The sequence below is a fragment of the Saccoglossus kowalevskii genome, chromosome 6 (genome assembly GCF_978046115.1).
Source record: "Saccoglossus kowalevskii chromosome 6, keSacKowa6.1, whole genome shotgun sequence".
Classification (NCBI taxonomy): Eukaryota; Metazoa; Hemichordata; class Enteropneusta; family Harrimaniidae; genus Saccoglossus; species Saccoglossus kowalevskii.
The window spans coordinates 27880200-27896614 of record NC_140646.1 but is presented as its reverse complement, the minus strand read 5'-3'; the positions used below and the strand labels follow the sequence as shown (position 1 = coordinate 27896614).

The 16415-nt window shown below is 35.4% G+C and overlaps 2 protein-coding genes across 2 annotated transcripts in view; one reads left to right on the top strand and one right to left on the bottom strand.

Moving 5' to 3' along the window:
• The window catches only part of LOC102805387 (exosome complex exonuclease RRP42-like), a 14646-nt gene extending 11670 nt beyond the window's left edge, over window positions 1-2976 (top strand). Inside the window, exon 5 of the mRNA XM_085500300.1 lies at window positions 2353-2976. Coding sequence (XP_085356426.1) covers window positions 2353-2454 — 102 coding nt within the window. The 3' untranslated portion in view covers window positions 2455-2976. The remainder of the gene's footprint in view (window positions 1-2352) is intronic.
• LOC144363107 (uncharacterized) lies at window positions 2960-16415 on the bottom strand. The gene is made up of 7 exons (XM_085500299.1): window positions 16306-16415; window positions 11983-13340; window positions 6538-6681; window positions 5694-5937; window positions 5096-5280; window positions 4562-4661; window positions 2960-4065 (listed from the first exon to the last, which is right to left on the bottom strand). Exons 2-7 carry the CDS (start codon window positions 13294-13296, stop codon window positions 3791-3793), a joined length of 2262 nt encoding a protein of 753 aa, XP_085356425.1. The 5' UTR covers window positions 13297-13340; window positions 16306-16415; the 3' UTR covers window positions 2960-3790.

The window sequence follows — 16415 nt, the reverse complement described above, 5'->3', positions numbered from 1 at the left end:
AGCGCTTTTCATTGTCATAAGCACTCAATAAATTATTACTATAAGCAGGAAAAAGATGTATAATAAGGTTATCACAAGAATACCGCGAAGTATGTACTCAGGCACAATGGATCGCATCGGCCTCCGCTACGCATTGGTTGATACATCACTGTACTGCATTTGTGTAATAATAATAATACTGTAAAGTTCTTTATTTTAGCTGAAGACTTTTTGGATGATTTGTATGGAATTTATTTCTAGTGATTCTTGATGAATTGAATGTAAAATATAGAAAAAAATGCATATTGGCTGGATTTTATTTTCACTGAATCATCCCTTCAGCAAAAATAAATTCCAAGCAAAAATTTTACAGTACTTGGCGGTATTTTCTTGTTAACTTCACATAACCAGTAAATTGTCCAAATAAATAAATATACATGTATAAACATGAATGTGTTTCACACAAAATTTATTTTAAGATAATAATTAAGATAATGTACATGGAAAGATCACATTTGTTGAAATACATTTTTTCAGAACTTTTGGATCATCAGCATTCCTGGTTATTTTAAACTGATGACATTGACATCTCCAGGATTCCTGTTTTCCTACGCATCTTTCTACAACAGAACATACACATTCTATATACCATATTTGCTATTATTTTATTACACGGTCTGATGCCATTTGTCAAAGCTCTCAGTAAGTGATGTATTAAAGCTAAAAATAGTCTGATAATGCTAGGTTTTGTGGAGAGCATTTATTCAAGTCCATGCAATTTCTAATAGAGCAAATACGGTATTATGTGCATTGAAAGGTTTAACAAAGACAAGGCAGTATCTTTTGCGTTTTGGTAAAAAATTACAAATTTATGATAGCCGTCCCAAAAACATAGTTGAACTATGGTGACCTTGCCCTTTGTTATATAATTCCCTTTATCATAGTTTGTTTCAATATAAATATGCATTGTCATTTTGAATACAAACAAGTTTTGGGGTTGAACCAACAGTGGGGAATCAGTCTACCGAATGTTCTTTAAAGATGTAAATATCTTACAAAAACATTGGTGCCTTATTTGTTTAATTATTTTAGTATAAAAACAAATGCCTCATCGCAAAAAAAAAAGTGCTGCATTCAGACGTGAATAGATTCATAAAACATGCAAGATAACAGAAAATCTTAGCTGGCTTTTGTCCAAGTATTTTGTACAGGTGTCTGTAAAAAATTAATGATTCACTGAGACAAATATGAACTGCCTCATTGTGTGACTACTGTATTATATGAAAAGTAAAAAAAAAACACCCTTTATGAATAGCTATCTTGTTGCAAGCTCTGCTTTGTATGCAAATCAACTTAAATAGTTAGTTGGTGTCCAGTGAAGGGAGAAGTCAACAGTACTGTTGCCTCCTGAGAATCTACATCTTCAAACACTGCAATCTTTGAAGTGCGTTTTTAAACTAGTATTATAAAAACCCTATCATTCTGTTCTAATAGCTGAAACATATTCCTGTGAGTTTTCATTTGTCGAATGAACTGTTTGTCAAATACAGAATACATATATTTTAAAACAATTTTCTTTTTAAAATGTGGATGAAATGTTTTGCTTTTTATGTATTGTTTTTGATTTGGTAACTTTGAACTAAACAGATTTTCTATTAGCTTCAGATCTTGATCAAAGTTTGGCACCCAGTTCATAGGAGTGCTTATATTGATTTTCTGACATCTTGTTTTCTGTACAGATTTTATTGATAGGTTTGCAAATGTGTATCAGACTGTGCATTCTCTCCATGAGTTAGTTTTGAAACCCAGTATGGGATTCTGAGATACATTACCAAGGATATTATTACAAGATAAATCATTAGCTTCATTGAACACATACAACAATGCATATTTCCACTGAGATCAGTGACCTTTGATGTGTATCACCAGTGATCAGTCAAGTAGAAACAGTCAAAATATTTTATCAAATTTTCTCAATTTTTGCATAATATTTTCTAACAGGACATCTGTTGTTCAAACTCAGGGAAGACTTTATACTGATGAATAAGGTGACCAAGTTTGGTGAAGTTTGGAATAGAATTAGTAAAGTTATTATGCACACAATACAAATTATTAACGACGACGACAACAACGAAAACGCCGGACAAAATTTTCCCCTTAATATATCTTTCCCTTCCATCTTTGATGGTACGGGCATTTTTATTGCTCAATGTGTGTGCATAAATAACACCCTCCCCCTTTCCTGGTGATAATAATTGAACGCACATGGCTCAAACTTCTTATGTTTGTATGTATTCATGTAGCCAACTTGAAAAAGTGATATATCGAAGTGTTGGTAGTTTTGTAACTTGTTTTTTTTTTTTTTTTTTGCAGACTGCCAAAAAAGTTGGAATTGAAGTGAACAAAAGCTTGTCAAGATTATTAAAGACAATAGAAAACGAGCCAAACAAGTCATACACATGTTTCTTAGACTGACCTGACTTGGCATCATTCATAACAATCCTAGTTGAATTGTGTCACTGCATCCACATACTCCCTTTGCAACATCACCAATGTGTCAGACTATGATTTGTTTTATTTTGCCCACATGAAAACAAACTTATCATATAACCATTCGCATCCTAATATCAGTCATCCTTGTTGTATTTATTTGGAATCCTTGCATCTGTAATTAAAGCTACAAGTTTCTGGTGGGAAATTAATTAGTGACCCATGCAAAAACAAAATGACTTTCATTTGGTTGCAAGTTTATCTTTATGTGTTCGAAAAATAGGTCTTCCACAGGCACCCTCTTTCAGGGCAAAAGCTGCTGGAGAAGAGTGGAGAACACACCTTTGAAGGGCAGTCAGAGCTATGGTAAAAGCTACATTTCCCATTTTACTTCCATATTTTGTACCTGTAATGCTGCACACAAAATTGACGAACTCAAATTATCTCAAATTTACTGTGGTCTGAAAAAAAAAACTGGACGATCAATAAATAACTTTTTCAACTTCATTTCACTTTGTTATTATTTACTTGTTACATGGGTCAACTGAATACCTGCATTCAAACAAAAGACGCCCCAACCCCTTCAGTCACTTTAATTTACTAATTCGTAAAAAAATTCTTATCAAGATGCTAGCAAAACAACTTCCCAGTTCAGCTTCACAAACAATGCGTAACAATGCATTGCATAAACTCCCTAACATGACAACTGAAACGCATTGACCAACTATTGTGAGAAAAATCCTACACAAAGATAACAGCACCATTAAAAAACGTATTCTTTTGTTTAAAATAAAATCTGCAATTTAAACATAAAACAATTGTGCTTTAAATGTCAATATAAATAATTTTTATACTATAAACACTGATTTTTACACTCTGAGATAAATAATTCACATCATATCATCACTCCTATTAGTTTTAGACTTCAGATGAAACAACTGACAAGTTTCTGAACTTCTAGACTTGACATCAAATGTATATACCAATCTACAAAGATACCTGAGCTATTGAAGTTAATACTCGACATTTAGATATAAATGCATGTTCCCCAGGACTAACGGCAATTAATTGATACTCTGTTGGGGGATGCACTACTTTACACTTGTGTTCAATGAGAAAGCAATAATTTCCTGGTATCAAGGGAGACTCAAATAATATACCGATACGAGGAATAGCATTTTCTAACTTTTTTGAAGATTCGTTCAAGTTCATCAGCGCAGATGGAAAGAATCTGTCACCACAACGTCGCACATGCTGCATCTTGTGTCATCACAAAAACAGTTGAATCAATTTTGATGAAAAACACTTCAAACTTCAAGAATTAGATCCTTCTATAGCTTAGGAGTTTGACAACGGGACGAGCGACAACACACATATTTCTCATTTCTTGCATTCTTTCAATGATTGGTAACTCTGGTGCCTGCTGCAGTTCTTCATAGACATCTGACTTAGATTTCTGTACAAACAGCGTAATTCCAGATTTATAAGCTGCTGGTATTTTTATGTGCGTTGTCATCAGTCGATAGGACTGCTGACCAAACACTGGGTAATCCATGGACTGAGGAGATCGCTCTCGTATCATGTTTACAACTTGACCTGGAGATGAAAACACATATAAGAATGATAGTGTTTGCATTCATTTGAAAGTGAACCATTTTTGACCAAAAATTGTTTTTTTAAATCTTAATTTGTGGTGACAAATTTAGGCCATCACGTCATTTGTTTTTTATTTTTACCAACCAGCATGCGAATGTCTGTTAACAAGTGTCACTCACTGATCAACAATAGCTTGTGATCTGCTTTGACAACATTTCCTGTAAGATGTTTTATTAACATGCATACATACATGTATATTTAATAACCATAACAACAAATATCGCCGTTATTTTATCTTTTGGTACGAACGACTTATTCTTGCCAACGAGTTACTGCATGTACATGCACAAAACACAAATAAACGCAACGGCCCATAGGATTGCCATTTTGTGCTTCGTTGGCAAATCTCAATATAATCTGTGAATAATCCCCTGATTTAAAGAATGAAACTGGGGATGGAACTACTATGCTTTGCATTTTTTACAAGTTTCCTCACCTAATACATTCATTTCTGACCATCGTTTATCAGCATGTGTCATTAGTGGTGTCAGGTCTGTTTCTTCATTCCATCTTCCCAATACATCATATTTCCTTATCTGAAATCATAGAATATGCAATATATACTTGTTTAATTAATTAGAATTATAATCTCCTTACTATTATGGGTATCAGGTATTGTATGGAAAGCAGGAGAACCACTAATATGAATAACGATATTTTGGATGTTATTTTTGAATTTTGGAATCCCGATACCAGGTTTTAATAAAGTAATGAGAAACATTTTTAGCGACCAAAGTCAGGAATTAAAACTGATACACAATGGGGACAGGATAATCAGGCACAATATTATTATTTTAATCAGATAACATGCTCTGCAGTCATGTTCAGTCAAATATTCATTTATAAATTCAATTATTCGAAGATGGTCTAGTCATCAAATCCCAATACTTATTGTGAAAACGACACTAGTATCTGATCATATAGAGCAGAGAATTCATCTACTTAAATTTATGATAAATTCAAGCCTTACCAATAATTCTGAGTCGCTTGAGAGCTGTTGACTAATCCTCTGTACACTCTCTGTAACTAAGGGATTAGTCATATATATGCCATCTGATCCTAATCCATGGATCATCTGATGATGCCAAGCATCGGGGATCTTCCATCCTGGTTCTTGACCCCTCTGTAAATTGAGAGTAGCTAGTGGAACAGCACCTAGAAGTACGAGGAAAAACATGATGAATACCAAGCTGTTCTCATCACAAAAATAAACGAATTTGCTATTTTGAAATAGAAATTACATTGAATTGTTTCTCTGTGCATCAGAAACTTCTTCAGAATATAACATTGTATGATGGCCATTGGAAAAATAATAGCGCCATCTACAGTTGATAATTGTACATTTAACAGATTTGTTTTTTTGTTCACATTACTAAGATGTGACATTTTGTTCAAAAACTAGCTAGCTCTTATGGAAATAAAAAAATTTTTCTTCAAAGAATCTTTTCAAATGGTCAACCCCCTTGCAGTTTTCTGAATAACATAATTAATGAAATAATTTAATTGACAAAAATGCTCAAGAAAACTTCAGTGTGAAAATTCGGGCAGTTAATGTAGCAATAACTTACCCTTTTTCATCCAGTATGCGAGCCACTCTTTCAAATCAACATCACGCTTTGGATAGAATGAGAAAAATCGGCCATATATTCTGCCCTCTGTTAATCCTTCCATACCAGTGATTAGGTCTTCATGTGTTGTGCCAGCTACGCTCCTTGAGAACAGATATTCAGGCAATGGTGCATGGTTAAGACGAAGACGTGTAGGTATGGCATTGATCACTGTCTTCACATCATACGTCATATAAAGGCAATTCTAAAATTAACAAAATAATTCATGTAATTAAACAGCTGCAGTTTCAGAACAGTGGAATACTGCAAACAAAGATCTCGGCTACAGTAGCTATAATGAAAATACATCTGAGACTGTGAGCAAAGCAGTTTGTTTGGTTGAATATCATTTGCATTATACATCTAACACGGTTATTTGTTATGTTTTTTTTGCTTTGACTTTAACTGGGTATTACATGTACAAATATGGATAATTCTAAATAAATTGTTAAAGGAAATATGCACATTTTTAACTACCGGTACTGTAAAATAATTTAGTTTAGCTGGAATTAATTTTTGCTGAACAGAGTTTTGGGTGTTTTGTATGGAATTTATTTTCACTGATTTTTGGCGAGTTGAACGTTAAATATAGGAAAAAAGGTATATTTGCTGGATTTTATTTTCACTGAATCATTCCTTCAGTGAAAATTAATTCCAAGCAAATATAAAGTATTTTATGGTATCAAAGTACTACAAATCAATTATAGATTCTGCATTAAAATATATAAAAAATATAGACAATCTTCATATACTGGTTCACTTAAATCATGGCTATGTGTATTTCTAAGAATAAATTTTTACATACTAAGACATTGATGACTGCAGTTGCTCCACACGCAGATGCTCCAACCTGCCGAACTTGTCTGGCTACAGCTTCTTCAAATGTCCATAGAAACACTGTTGCATCATCGGCTTTCATTGGTGTTATTGCTACAACTTCTGATTCATCCTAGAATGGAATAAAAATAATCCAGTTGAAGACAAGACAGGAATACAAAATGTGCAATCAACTGTTGATAATGTGTACTGACTAAATGTAAAAAGAAAGTAAAATGTAACCTGTAAAAATATACATAAATCTAATTTATATAATATAATAATTTATTCATAATACTGTAGGCCTCCGGCCTCAAGGTATACTCATTGTAATTACATAACATGTTACAGAGGACAATGTCATTTTACAGTGACTGAAAAAGAACAAGAAAATATGAAAAGAACATGAACTGTCAGACCAAAATAATTGTATTGCGTTTTTTTGTGGAGAGAAAAATAAATTTAGAAATGTTACGCAAGATTACTGCATTTTGCAATTGTAATAGTGATATAAATTTTTCGGGTGAGGGAAGTGTATAATAATAACTTGAGATGTATTTAGATCTCAACTCTTGGTAAAACGGACAGATAATGCAAAAATGGTACTCGTCCTCTACACAATTGGTATTACATAAAATACAAACTCTTTCTGTGCGTGTATTATGGAATTTTCTATCAGTTTCAATACGTAGACAATGAGCAGAAATTCTTAGGCGACACAACGCTTCCCTGTAACAGTATTTTTGGTCTGTTTTAAAATAATTCTCTTGACCAAATATATATTTAAATTTTCTATAAAAGCACAGCTTCGGAAATAGCTCGAGTCCACTTTGCCCATTTTGAATATCAATGTCCAAGCATCGCTGTTTGAAAAGCTTAACAAAGTATTCAGAGTTCCCCACCCCTTGGTTGTACCATGCCTCACCCAGACCATAAGAAAGAAGTAACATTTTTAAATTCAGGGCCCAACACTTTTTACCTCTTTCTGCTTCATGGTACTGAAACGTGTAACATAAATATACTAGTCTGTGTCGGGGTAATGATAAAATGCGAAGCCAGTACTTAATAATCCTAATAAGTCTAAACGTTTTAATAGTAAACCTACCTAACTCCCCCCTTATAGCCAAATTTGGTGCATTATGATAGACTTTCAATATAAATCGACAGAATTTGTTTTGTATAATTTCAACTTGATTGCCATTATGAAAGCCCTAGACTTCGCTAGCGTACATTCAAATTGGTAGGATTTTACCATCAAAGATTTTAAATGCAATATTTACATCAATACCGTCAAATTGCGAAATACTTTTCTTTAATAATCGCAAACAATGATCCTGACGCTTTTTTGGCCAAACTAGACTGGGCATAGTTCCAAAGCCCAGAACTCGACAATACTATACCCAAATAATTATAATAAGAAACAACTTCTAATTTATGTCCTGCAAGCCACCATTGCTCAGTTGATTTCAATCTGCCCTCACGCCTAAATACCATTACTTTAGATTTATCAATATTAACTTTTAGTCTCCATTTATTTGCATATAGATCCAAATTATTCAGAAGACGTTGTAAACCCATAACGAAAGAGCTAAAAACTGCCAAATCGTCTGCAAATAACAAATAAAATAATTTTATAGGCGTTACATAAACTCCGGCGTGGCTGTGTTGTATTGATTCGCCAAGACAATTTACAAAGAGAGAGAAAAGGAGTGGTGATAAAACACTGCCTTGTTGGACTCCTACTTCACATTTGAACAATTCAAACAACAGTTCAGAAATACCTACTGGGGAGCGAACACATGCCCTGATATCTTGGTACATGGACTTCAATACTTTAAATAGTTTGCCACCCATTCCCGATTTTGTTAGTTTATAAAAGAGTAAGGTGTGGTTGATCCTATCAAATGCCTTTTCAAAATCTATAAATGCGCAGTATAATTTACTTCCTAATGACAAATAACGATCAATAATGGTTGATAAAATGAATAGATTGTCAACTGATGAATAATTTTTACGGAAACCAGCCTGTTCTTCCACAATAGGATAGTGCAAGTTCACCCAATTAAGCAGACGATGATATACAAGTCATTGTCAATGACACGTCCCCGTTCCGTTCATATTTGAGTGACATATACATTCAAAGCAGATCATGACCAAAATGCACCTGCATATGTACAACACATTGTGCTAAATCTGAACAAAATCCATCCATGCATGACTGAGATCCGGTTCTGGAATTGTGAAAATACGTGATTTTGATGCATTTTCGGCCTTAAAATGGCCATCATTTCGCTATTGTTAAGCAGATCATGAAACAAAGGCACATATCTATTTGTGACATGATGTACCATGTGTGTGTGAAGTTTGAACTTGATCAATCCAGACATGTCTTGGATACGGATCCAGAACTGAATTCTTTAACAAAATGGCCGCCAGTCGGCCATTTCGAACTTGATCCGAAAAAAAAAAAAAGACGTGCATCAAGGTCCTATTATGTTTAATGTATGTACCAAATTTGAACAAAATCCATCCATGCATAACTGAGATACGGGTCCGGAATGGTGAAAATGTGCGATTTCAATGCATTTTCGGCCTTAAAGCGGCCGCCATTTGGCTATCGTTAATGAGATCATGATACAAATGCACATACATATTTGTGACATGATGTACCTTGTGTGTGTGAAGTTTGAACTCGATCAATCCAAGCATGTCTCGGATACGGATCCAGAACTGAATTCTTTAAAACAAAATGGCCGCCAGTCGGCTATTTCGAACTTGATCGAAAAAAAAATGATGTGCATCAAGGTCCTATTATGTTTAATGTATGTACCAAGTTTGAATGAAATCCGTCCATGCATAACTGAGATCCGGGTCCGGAATGGTGAAAATGTGCGATTTCAATGCAGTTTCGGCCTTAAAGCGGCCGCCATTTGGCTATCGTTAATGAGATCATGAAACAAATACACATACATATTTGTGACATGATGTACCTTGTGTGTGTGAAGTTTGAACTTGATCAATCCAGACATGTCTCGGATACGGATCCAGAACTGAATTCTTTAAAACAAAATGGCCGCCAGTCGGCTATTTCGAACTTGATCCGAAAAAAAAAATGACGTGCATCAAGGTCCTATTATGTTTAATGTATGTACCAAATTTGAATGAAATCCGTCCATGCATAACTGAGATCCGGGTCCGAAATGGTGAAAATGTGCGATTTCAATGCATTTTCGGCCTTAAAGCGGCCGCCATTTGGCTATCGTTAATGAGATCATGAAACAAATGCACATACATATTTGTGACATGATGTACCTTGTGTGTGTGAAGTTTGAACTCGATCAATCCAAGCATGTCTCAGATACGGATCCAGAACTGAATTCTTTAAAACAAAATGGCCGCCAGTCGGCCATTTCGAACCCGATCCAAAAAAAAAAATGACGTGCATCAAGGTCCTATTATGTTTAATGTATGTACCAAATTTGAACAAAATCCGTCCATGCATAACTGAGATTCGGGTCCGGAATGGTGAAAATGTGCGATTTTGATGCATTTTCGGCCTTAAAATGGCCGCTATTCGGCTATCGTTAATCGGATCATGAAAAAAATGCATGTGCATATGTCCCATATAATGTGTGATGTATGAGTGAAGTTTGAACTCAATCGGTCCATGCATGTTCGAGATACAGGTGATCACGGACGCACGGACGCACGGAAGCACGGACGCACGGACGGACGGACGCACACAGGGCAAAACATAAGTCCCCGTTTTCGGACTGCGTCCGAACGGGGACTAATAATATCACTGAAAACTTTTGTAATCAAAGGCAATAATGTAATACCTCAATAGTTATTAACTGAATCTCTTTCACCCTTCTTATAGACAGGAATAATTAAACCATGCACCCATTGTGGAGGGAATATACCAGTATTAATTATTGTATTGAAAAGTTTAACAAGTAATTGTTTAAAAATCATAGGAATATGCTTAAATATTTCCGGCGATAAACCATCAATACCAGCTGTCTTATTTGCATTTAACCGACTAAGGGCATGTTCCAATTCCACAATTGTAATGGCTTGATCTAAAATCTGCTGATAGTCAATAACTGCATTTGACTCTGACAAAATTAATAAATTATCAAGATAGTCTTGAACTTCTTCTAAAAACATGTTACTTTCATTCCCATAATTCAAATCTGTACTCGTAAAGAGTTGAGAAAAATAAACATGCCATGCGCTTGGTTGGATTTTTGTAGATGGGCCACTTTTCTTACTATTTAATAAATTCCAAAATTCCTTTGTATTTGGATTGATTGCAGAGATGTAAAGTTCACGTTTTTTGAGATTGTTAAATAGTTTCTTTTTGTCCCTTAGCAATATACGATAATTATTTCTGTGAGTAATATAGTTTTCAAGATTAACAACAGATCTACAATTTCGAAACTGATTTAGGGCTTTCCTGGTCTGTTGCTTCATATATTTGCAGTCATCGTCGAACCAATTACTTTTCTTATCAAACTTTCTTATAGTCTATGGCAATTTACATTTACGTTTCATGGCATCAGCCGCGTTAAATAACAAATCAGATAAAATATTAGCAGCTTCAATAGTATTTCCCATATTTGCTGAAGTGTGAAATCTTACTACCAAGAGCTTTGCAGTTTCACCTTTCCAAAATGAATGGAATTGATCCTTTTTTGATACATTCCAATTATATCTAGTAAAAATACTGCCCTCGATTGAGGATTCGTTCTCATTTTGGGTTAGAGTTTTCAGTGTAAATGTTATTGGTAAGTGGTCAGAATCTGGTCTATTAACTATGGAACAATCACTACACAGTTCAAATCTATTTTATAATATAAATGCACATCTATCATGACTCGTAAGAAAGTTGCGGTTTTGGAGAAGAAATTTACATTTATAAATTTTCAGTTGAGTGCAGGCGACTCAGGCATTTAAGTTCTGTTTAAACACTCTAAATCATTCCTTCAACGAAAATAGCGAAAATTAATTCCAAGCAAAAATAAAGTATTTGCCCAAAAATGACCTCAAAATACTATACAAGATTGTCAACGGTATTTATCCCAGGAATCTTCAACAAAATCAATATTCAAATTTACACATTTTTGCCCATTTTGTATTATATGGCCAAAATTTAGACAGATTACTGTACTAAAAGCCCACTCTGACAAACATCTGGTCAAAAGTAAAATGAGGTCCGAGGTCAATACACTTGCACTACATGGGATACACCAAACATATTTATCTCATTGGAATGCTAGCATGGAAAATGAAATGGAAAAATCCTGATTACTTTCTACATGTATTTATTTAATAATTTAGTTATTTATTTATTTGTTTAATAATTTTTCAATTGTCATTTGGATTCATAGAATTTAGAGGAAAGCATGCACACATGGGAGGAGATACTCACCTCATCACCACCTTCTGAATCAGAATCAAAGTTGAATGGGTCATCATATCGCGATATCATAGATAAATAATCAAAATTATTATGATCATCAGGTCTTTTATAATTCCGCCTCATTGCGGCATTGTTTGATTCATCTTGGCATCCAAACTCATCATCAACATCGTTGTTGCAGTCTTCTTCATCATCAATTTCCGATGAAGAATTTACTGCTTCACATTCTCCTATATCAGGCTTCTCCTTCTCTTCCACTTCTTCCTCCTCTTTCTCCTTCTCATCATCACCGTCATCAGTACTGTTTCCATTAGTAGTTCTCTCCCTGGCTCTCAATTCTCTTGCACGGTACCTCTGTTGATAAAGTTGTATATCCTCAATAAGTCTATTAAAATCTATCATATGTGCAAATCGTGAGCGTGCAACTTTCTTGAGCATGTCTTTGACTCTATGATCAGGTCCCCGAAAAAACATAAGCCCAAAATTTATGATCTCTGCAGCAAGTTTGTCCTCCTCTGATGGCTCTTCATGCTCCCTCTCATCATCAGCATCAACATCTCCATTACTGTTTTTATGGATACTGTCATCACCATGGTGATGATAACCAACAGCACCTTCTAAAACTTCTTCATTATCAGAATCTCTTTCCATACAGTTTGTTCCTTCTAAAGGATCATATTGCAGTCCACAATAACACCTTATAACTTCTTGATCAAAAACTTCATGACTGTTACTCAGGCAGTTACACCTACGTTCATTACTAATGTTGTTCTGTCCATCTTTATCTTCACGATGATTTAAATGATCTAGATCATCTTCATCATGCCTAGATGACCCAAGAAATATATTTTGTCCATTGATGGTAGCATTACCATTCACAACAATATCTGAACTAGGAGATTGTATATTATCATTTCCATCAAAGCTAGTATTGAAGTCACTGTTCATTTCTGTAATATCAAAATCAATATCGATAAAGTCATTCATAACATTTGAATTTTCCGCTGAAGCCAAGATGCCTTGCATTACTGATTCATCTTCATCTGATTGATCAATCCCATTAGTTAACAATGGGGCATTATTACCAGTATATCCATTACTTGTAGATGGGGCACAATTCAGATGACCATTCCTTGATTGGCAAAGTCTGTACTCATTTTGTTCCTCGGTGTCTTGTACGCCTCGTCGCATGCAAGCAGTGCATTGCGCTTGGGTTTCTGTGTCCTCTGTTTCTGATGAGTTCAAATCAATTCCACCATCCACCTGCTCGCTATCACTCACATTTTCCTGCGCTGAATCAGTGTGATTCAAACTTGTAGCCATTGTCACTGTTTCACCGCTAACCTGTACTTTGTGTGAAGTAGTGCCTGTAAAAAAATATATCCGGTTTTATAAATGAATTACACTTAAATGGTTCAAACATACACAAGTAAAATAGATACGTATTGCTAATGAGACCACCGAGTCAAAGTAGTCATTATGTTACTACCTATAAACCACCTTCCCAATATCTTGGGCTGTACTTTCATATGATGGATGGATGTCGGCAAATCCGAGAAATTGCACAAACAAATATTTCCTTTACGAAAATAGATTGTTGATGGATACAACTTAAAAAATGCAGGCCTAAACTAATCATTCATTTTTTTCATTGTGTCTTATTTCTGCATAAATTATGGGTCACTGTACAATTTGGTTTTTCGAGACAATAATATTTATAAAGGAATGGTTTTACAGACTGTGTTTGAACAGGAAATGCAAGATGTCTTAATATCATATGTCTGTGATCAAGCAAAAAGCAAAAAATGTGTAATTGAATATGAGTGACATACAATGAAGAGGAAAAATAAAACCCAAGTTGTATGTATTGGATTAACGTTTAATAAATCAATAGGTTAAATATCAGTGTTAAGGCTACACAGATTTAATTTTATGGATGACATCCGCGCACGCATTAGTTTTCGCCTGTTCTCAACAACAACAACAAAAAAATCTCCTACGACGAGTCTCTACAGATCGGTTTTCTGTCCGGAACTTGCCGACTCATATTGTCGCAAAGCGCCGACTTGTCGTAAAAGTCGTTTTGGACTACCTCAAAACTTCGCTGGTTCCCGGCGTCCTTTGCGAATGGTAGGTAGGACGCAGGTAACTAGTAATCGCCATATTGTTCCATTTGGGCCGGTTTTCCGGCCGGAAGGCACGTGACTGAGTGACGTAATTTGAAAACATTCCAAGTTCCGTTCTGCGTAAACATGTCTATAACACTACAATAAAGCCATGCTCAAACATACTGCCTGCTTAGATTTACACATTTGAGATGTTTCTGACATTCCTCGCTGTTTCTGTGAAAATTTATAACAAAAGAAACAGTTTTTTATTCACCCAACTTTCGAAAGTAAAAGGAAACCCCTGAACGGCCACGAGCGTAAGCACCGCCGTCAGGTAACCAAGGGAAATAGAACAAGCAACGAGAAAGTGACGGACCAATCAGAATGCCGGATTCATTACTAGTTACCGGCCTCTTGTGGCTTGGTACGCCATGACACTTGAGGCGGGAACCAGCTAACCTCAAAACCAAACTCCGCACAGTTAGATGCGCGTTACGTAAAGCGCAAAGACCTATGGGAAAGAGATTGCCTCAAAACATGCAAATTTTGCCATAAATGATCCAACATGGCGACCACACCACCAAAATACGTGAGCATAAAAGTTCAGAGGTGAAACGGAGGGATTGTTGTAGACTGGTACGCAATTGACATTGGCCAGGGAGACGTTTTTACAGCTATACGAGAGGTCAGTAGCGGCAAGCGAGTTTCGCCCAGACAACTTTGAGAACATATTGTCCAGAGTGGCTGTCCCGCGTTTCTTCTGCAATGATGAGAGAAATGGGAGAGGAGTGGAGGTGTATGGTGGCCTAAAAGTCGGTCAGGCGACAAATCAGTTCGGTTGCATTGTCCGCATTGAAGTCGACAAAACTGCAACGAAAGCAGCAGAAGCTCCTTGGCCGAAGTCCCCTTACGGGGTGAAGAAAATTTTCTTCTTATTTTTTTTTCATTTTCTGATTCGGATAATTTGCTTGCACACACATTCAGTAATATTTTGATCATATGACGCATTTTCATCAAGATACATGTACATAATTTTCTGCATCCAAATTTTTGTTGACTCTCTGTTGGTGTTTTTTTTTCAACATCGAGCCTCTTATAATTTGTTACAGAGTTGAAGTAGTTCTTGAGCATTTGTGTCTACACTTAGTCTATCTGAAGTGTCACTTTAAAAGCTGTAGTTTGAATGTCAAAGAAGTTAATTTCCAGGTTGCTGTTGACAAACTTATTGTTCATTTTTAATTATTTTTTTTTCAATACAACACAGTAAGTTTTTCTTTATTATTGAGTTGATGTATATGCCTTTGGCAAAGCTAACATCTGCCTTACCCTATTGCCTTTTCAAAATCAAAGATGATGATACCTGTGACAGTAATACAGTACGAAATGTGTACATCAGCATGTGCCTCCTACAAATAAAGACTTGTTGTTTTTTTGATACACTGTGGTTAAATTCGTAATAATAGCTCCATAGTCCTGTGGTTTTAGCAGCATTTTTTTTTCGCCCGAATTTTTTTTTTCACCCTTTCGCATTAGTTTTGGGGTCTTCAGAGGATGTCATCCATAAAATTAAATCAGTGTGGCCTAATGTTAACATAATAATGAATATACCCGGTATTATATTATAAATTAGAAGATGTTATATAATCAGCTACAGCTTAACCCTACATACGTGCACTGTGTGTTAGGCGATCCCCAAACCATGTGCGTAGTTCGCCCTGGTGAACACAGCTCTATACATAACTAGCTAACTGCAGCTATGCAATCCTACATTTCTGACATTCTGGAAGTTGACACACGCATTATTTATTGAACTGAATTATTCGTAATATTGTTGAGAAAAGGTCATGGTCATCAGAAGCTCACTTTTATTGAAATTCTGATATTTGATATAATTGTCTCGAGGCCAAGTAAAGGTACACTGCGTGTAAAGTACGCCAATAAAACAATCACACATCGACTCAGCTAGTCAAAGAGAGAGAGGTGCACTGTATTCTAGATATTTGGGATTCGCAGAAGTGCAATGTGAACAACACTGCGGGATACAGAACGATGTAACAATTTGTAATTAAAGTAACAAGCAAAAGAACAGAGGAATGCCTCAAGACTTAATAACTGATGGTCATTGCAAAAAAGTACGAATCATAATAATTGTAATGTCTGGCACATTCTTCAATAATATGAATTCTTATTCAATTCCAATCAGTGGGACGTCAAGCATACTTACATCACTGAATAACTACGTGTTTGAAGAAACGAAGCTCGCCGACGAACAAGGTCAATTATGATATATACAGCCCTATGCAGTTGAGCCTTATTTTCGAGTTCCTGTACAGC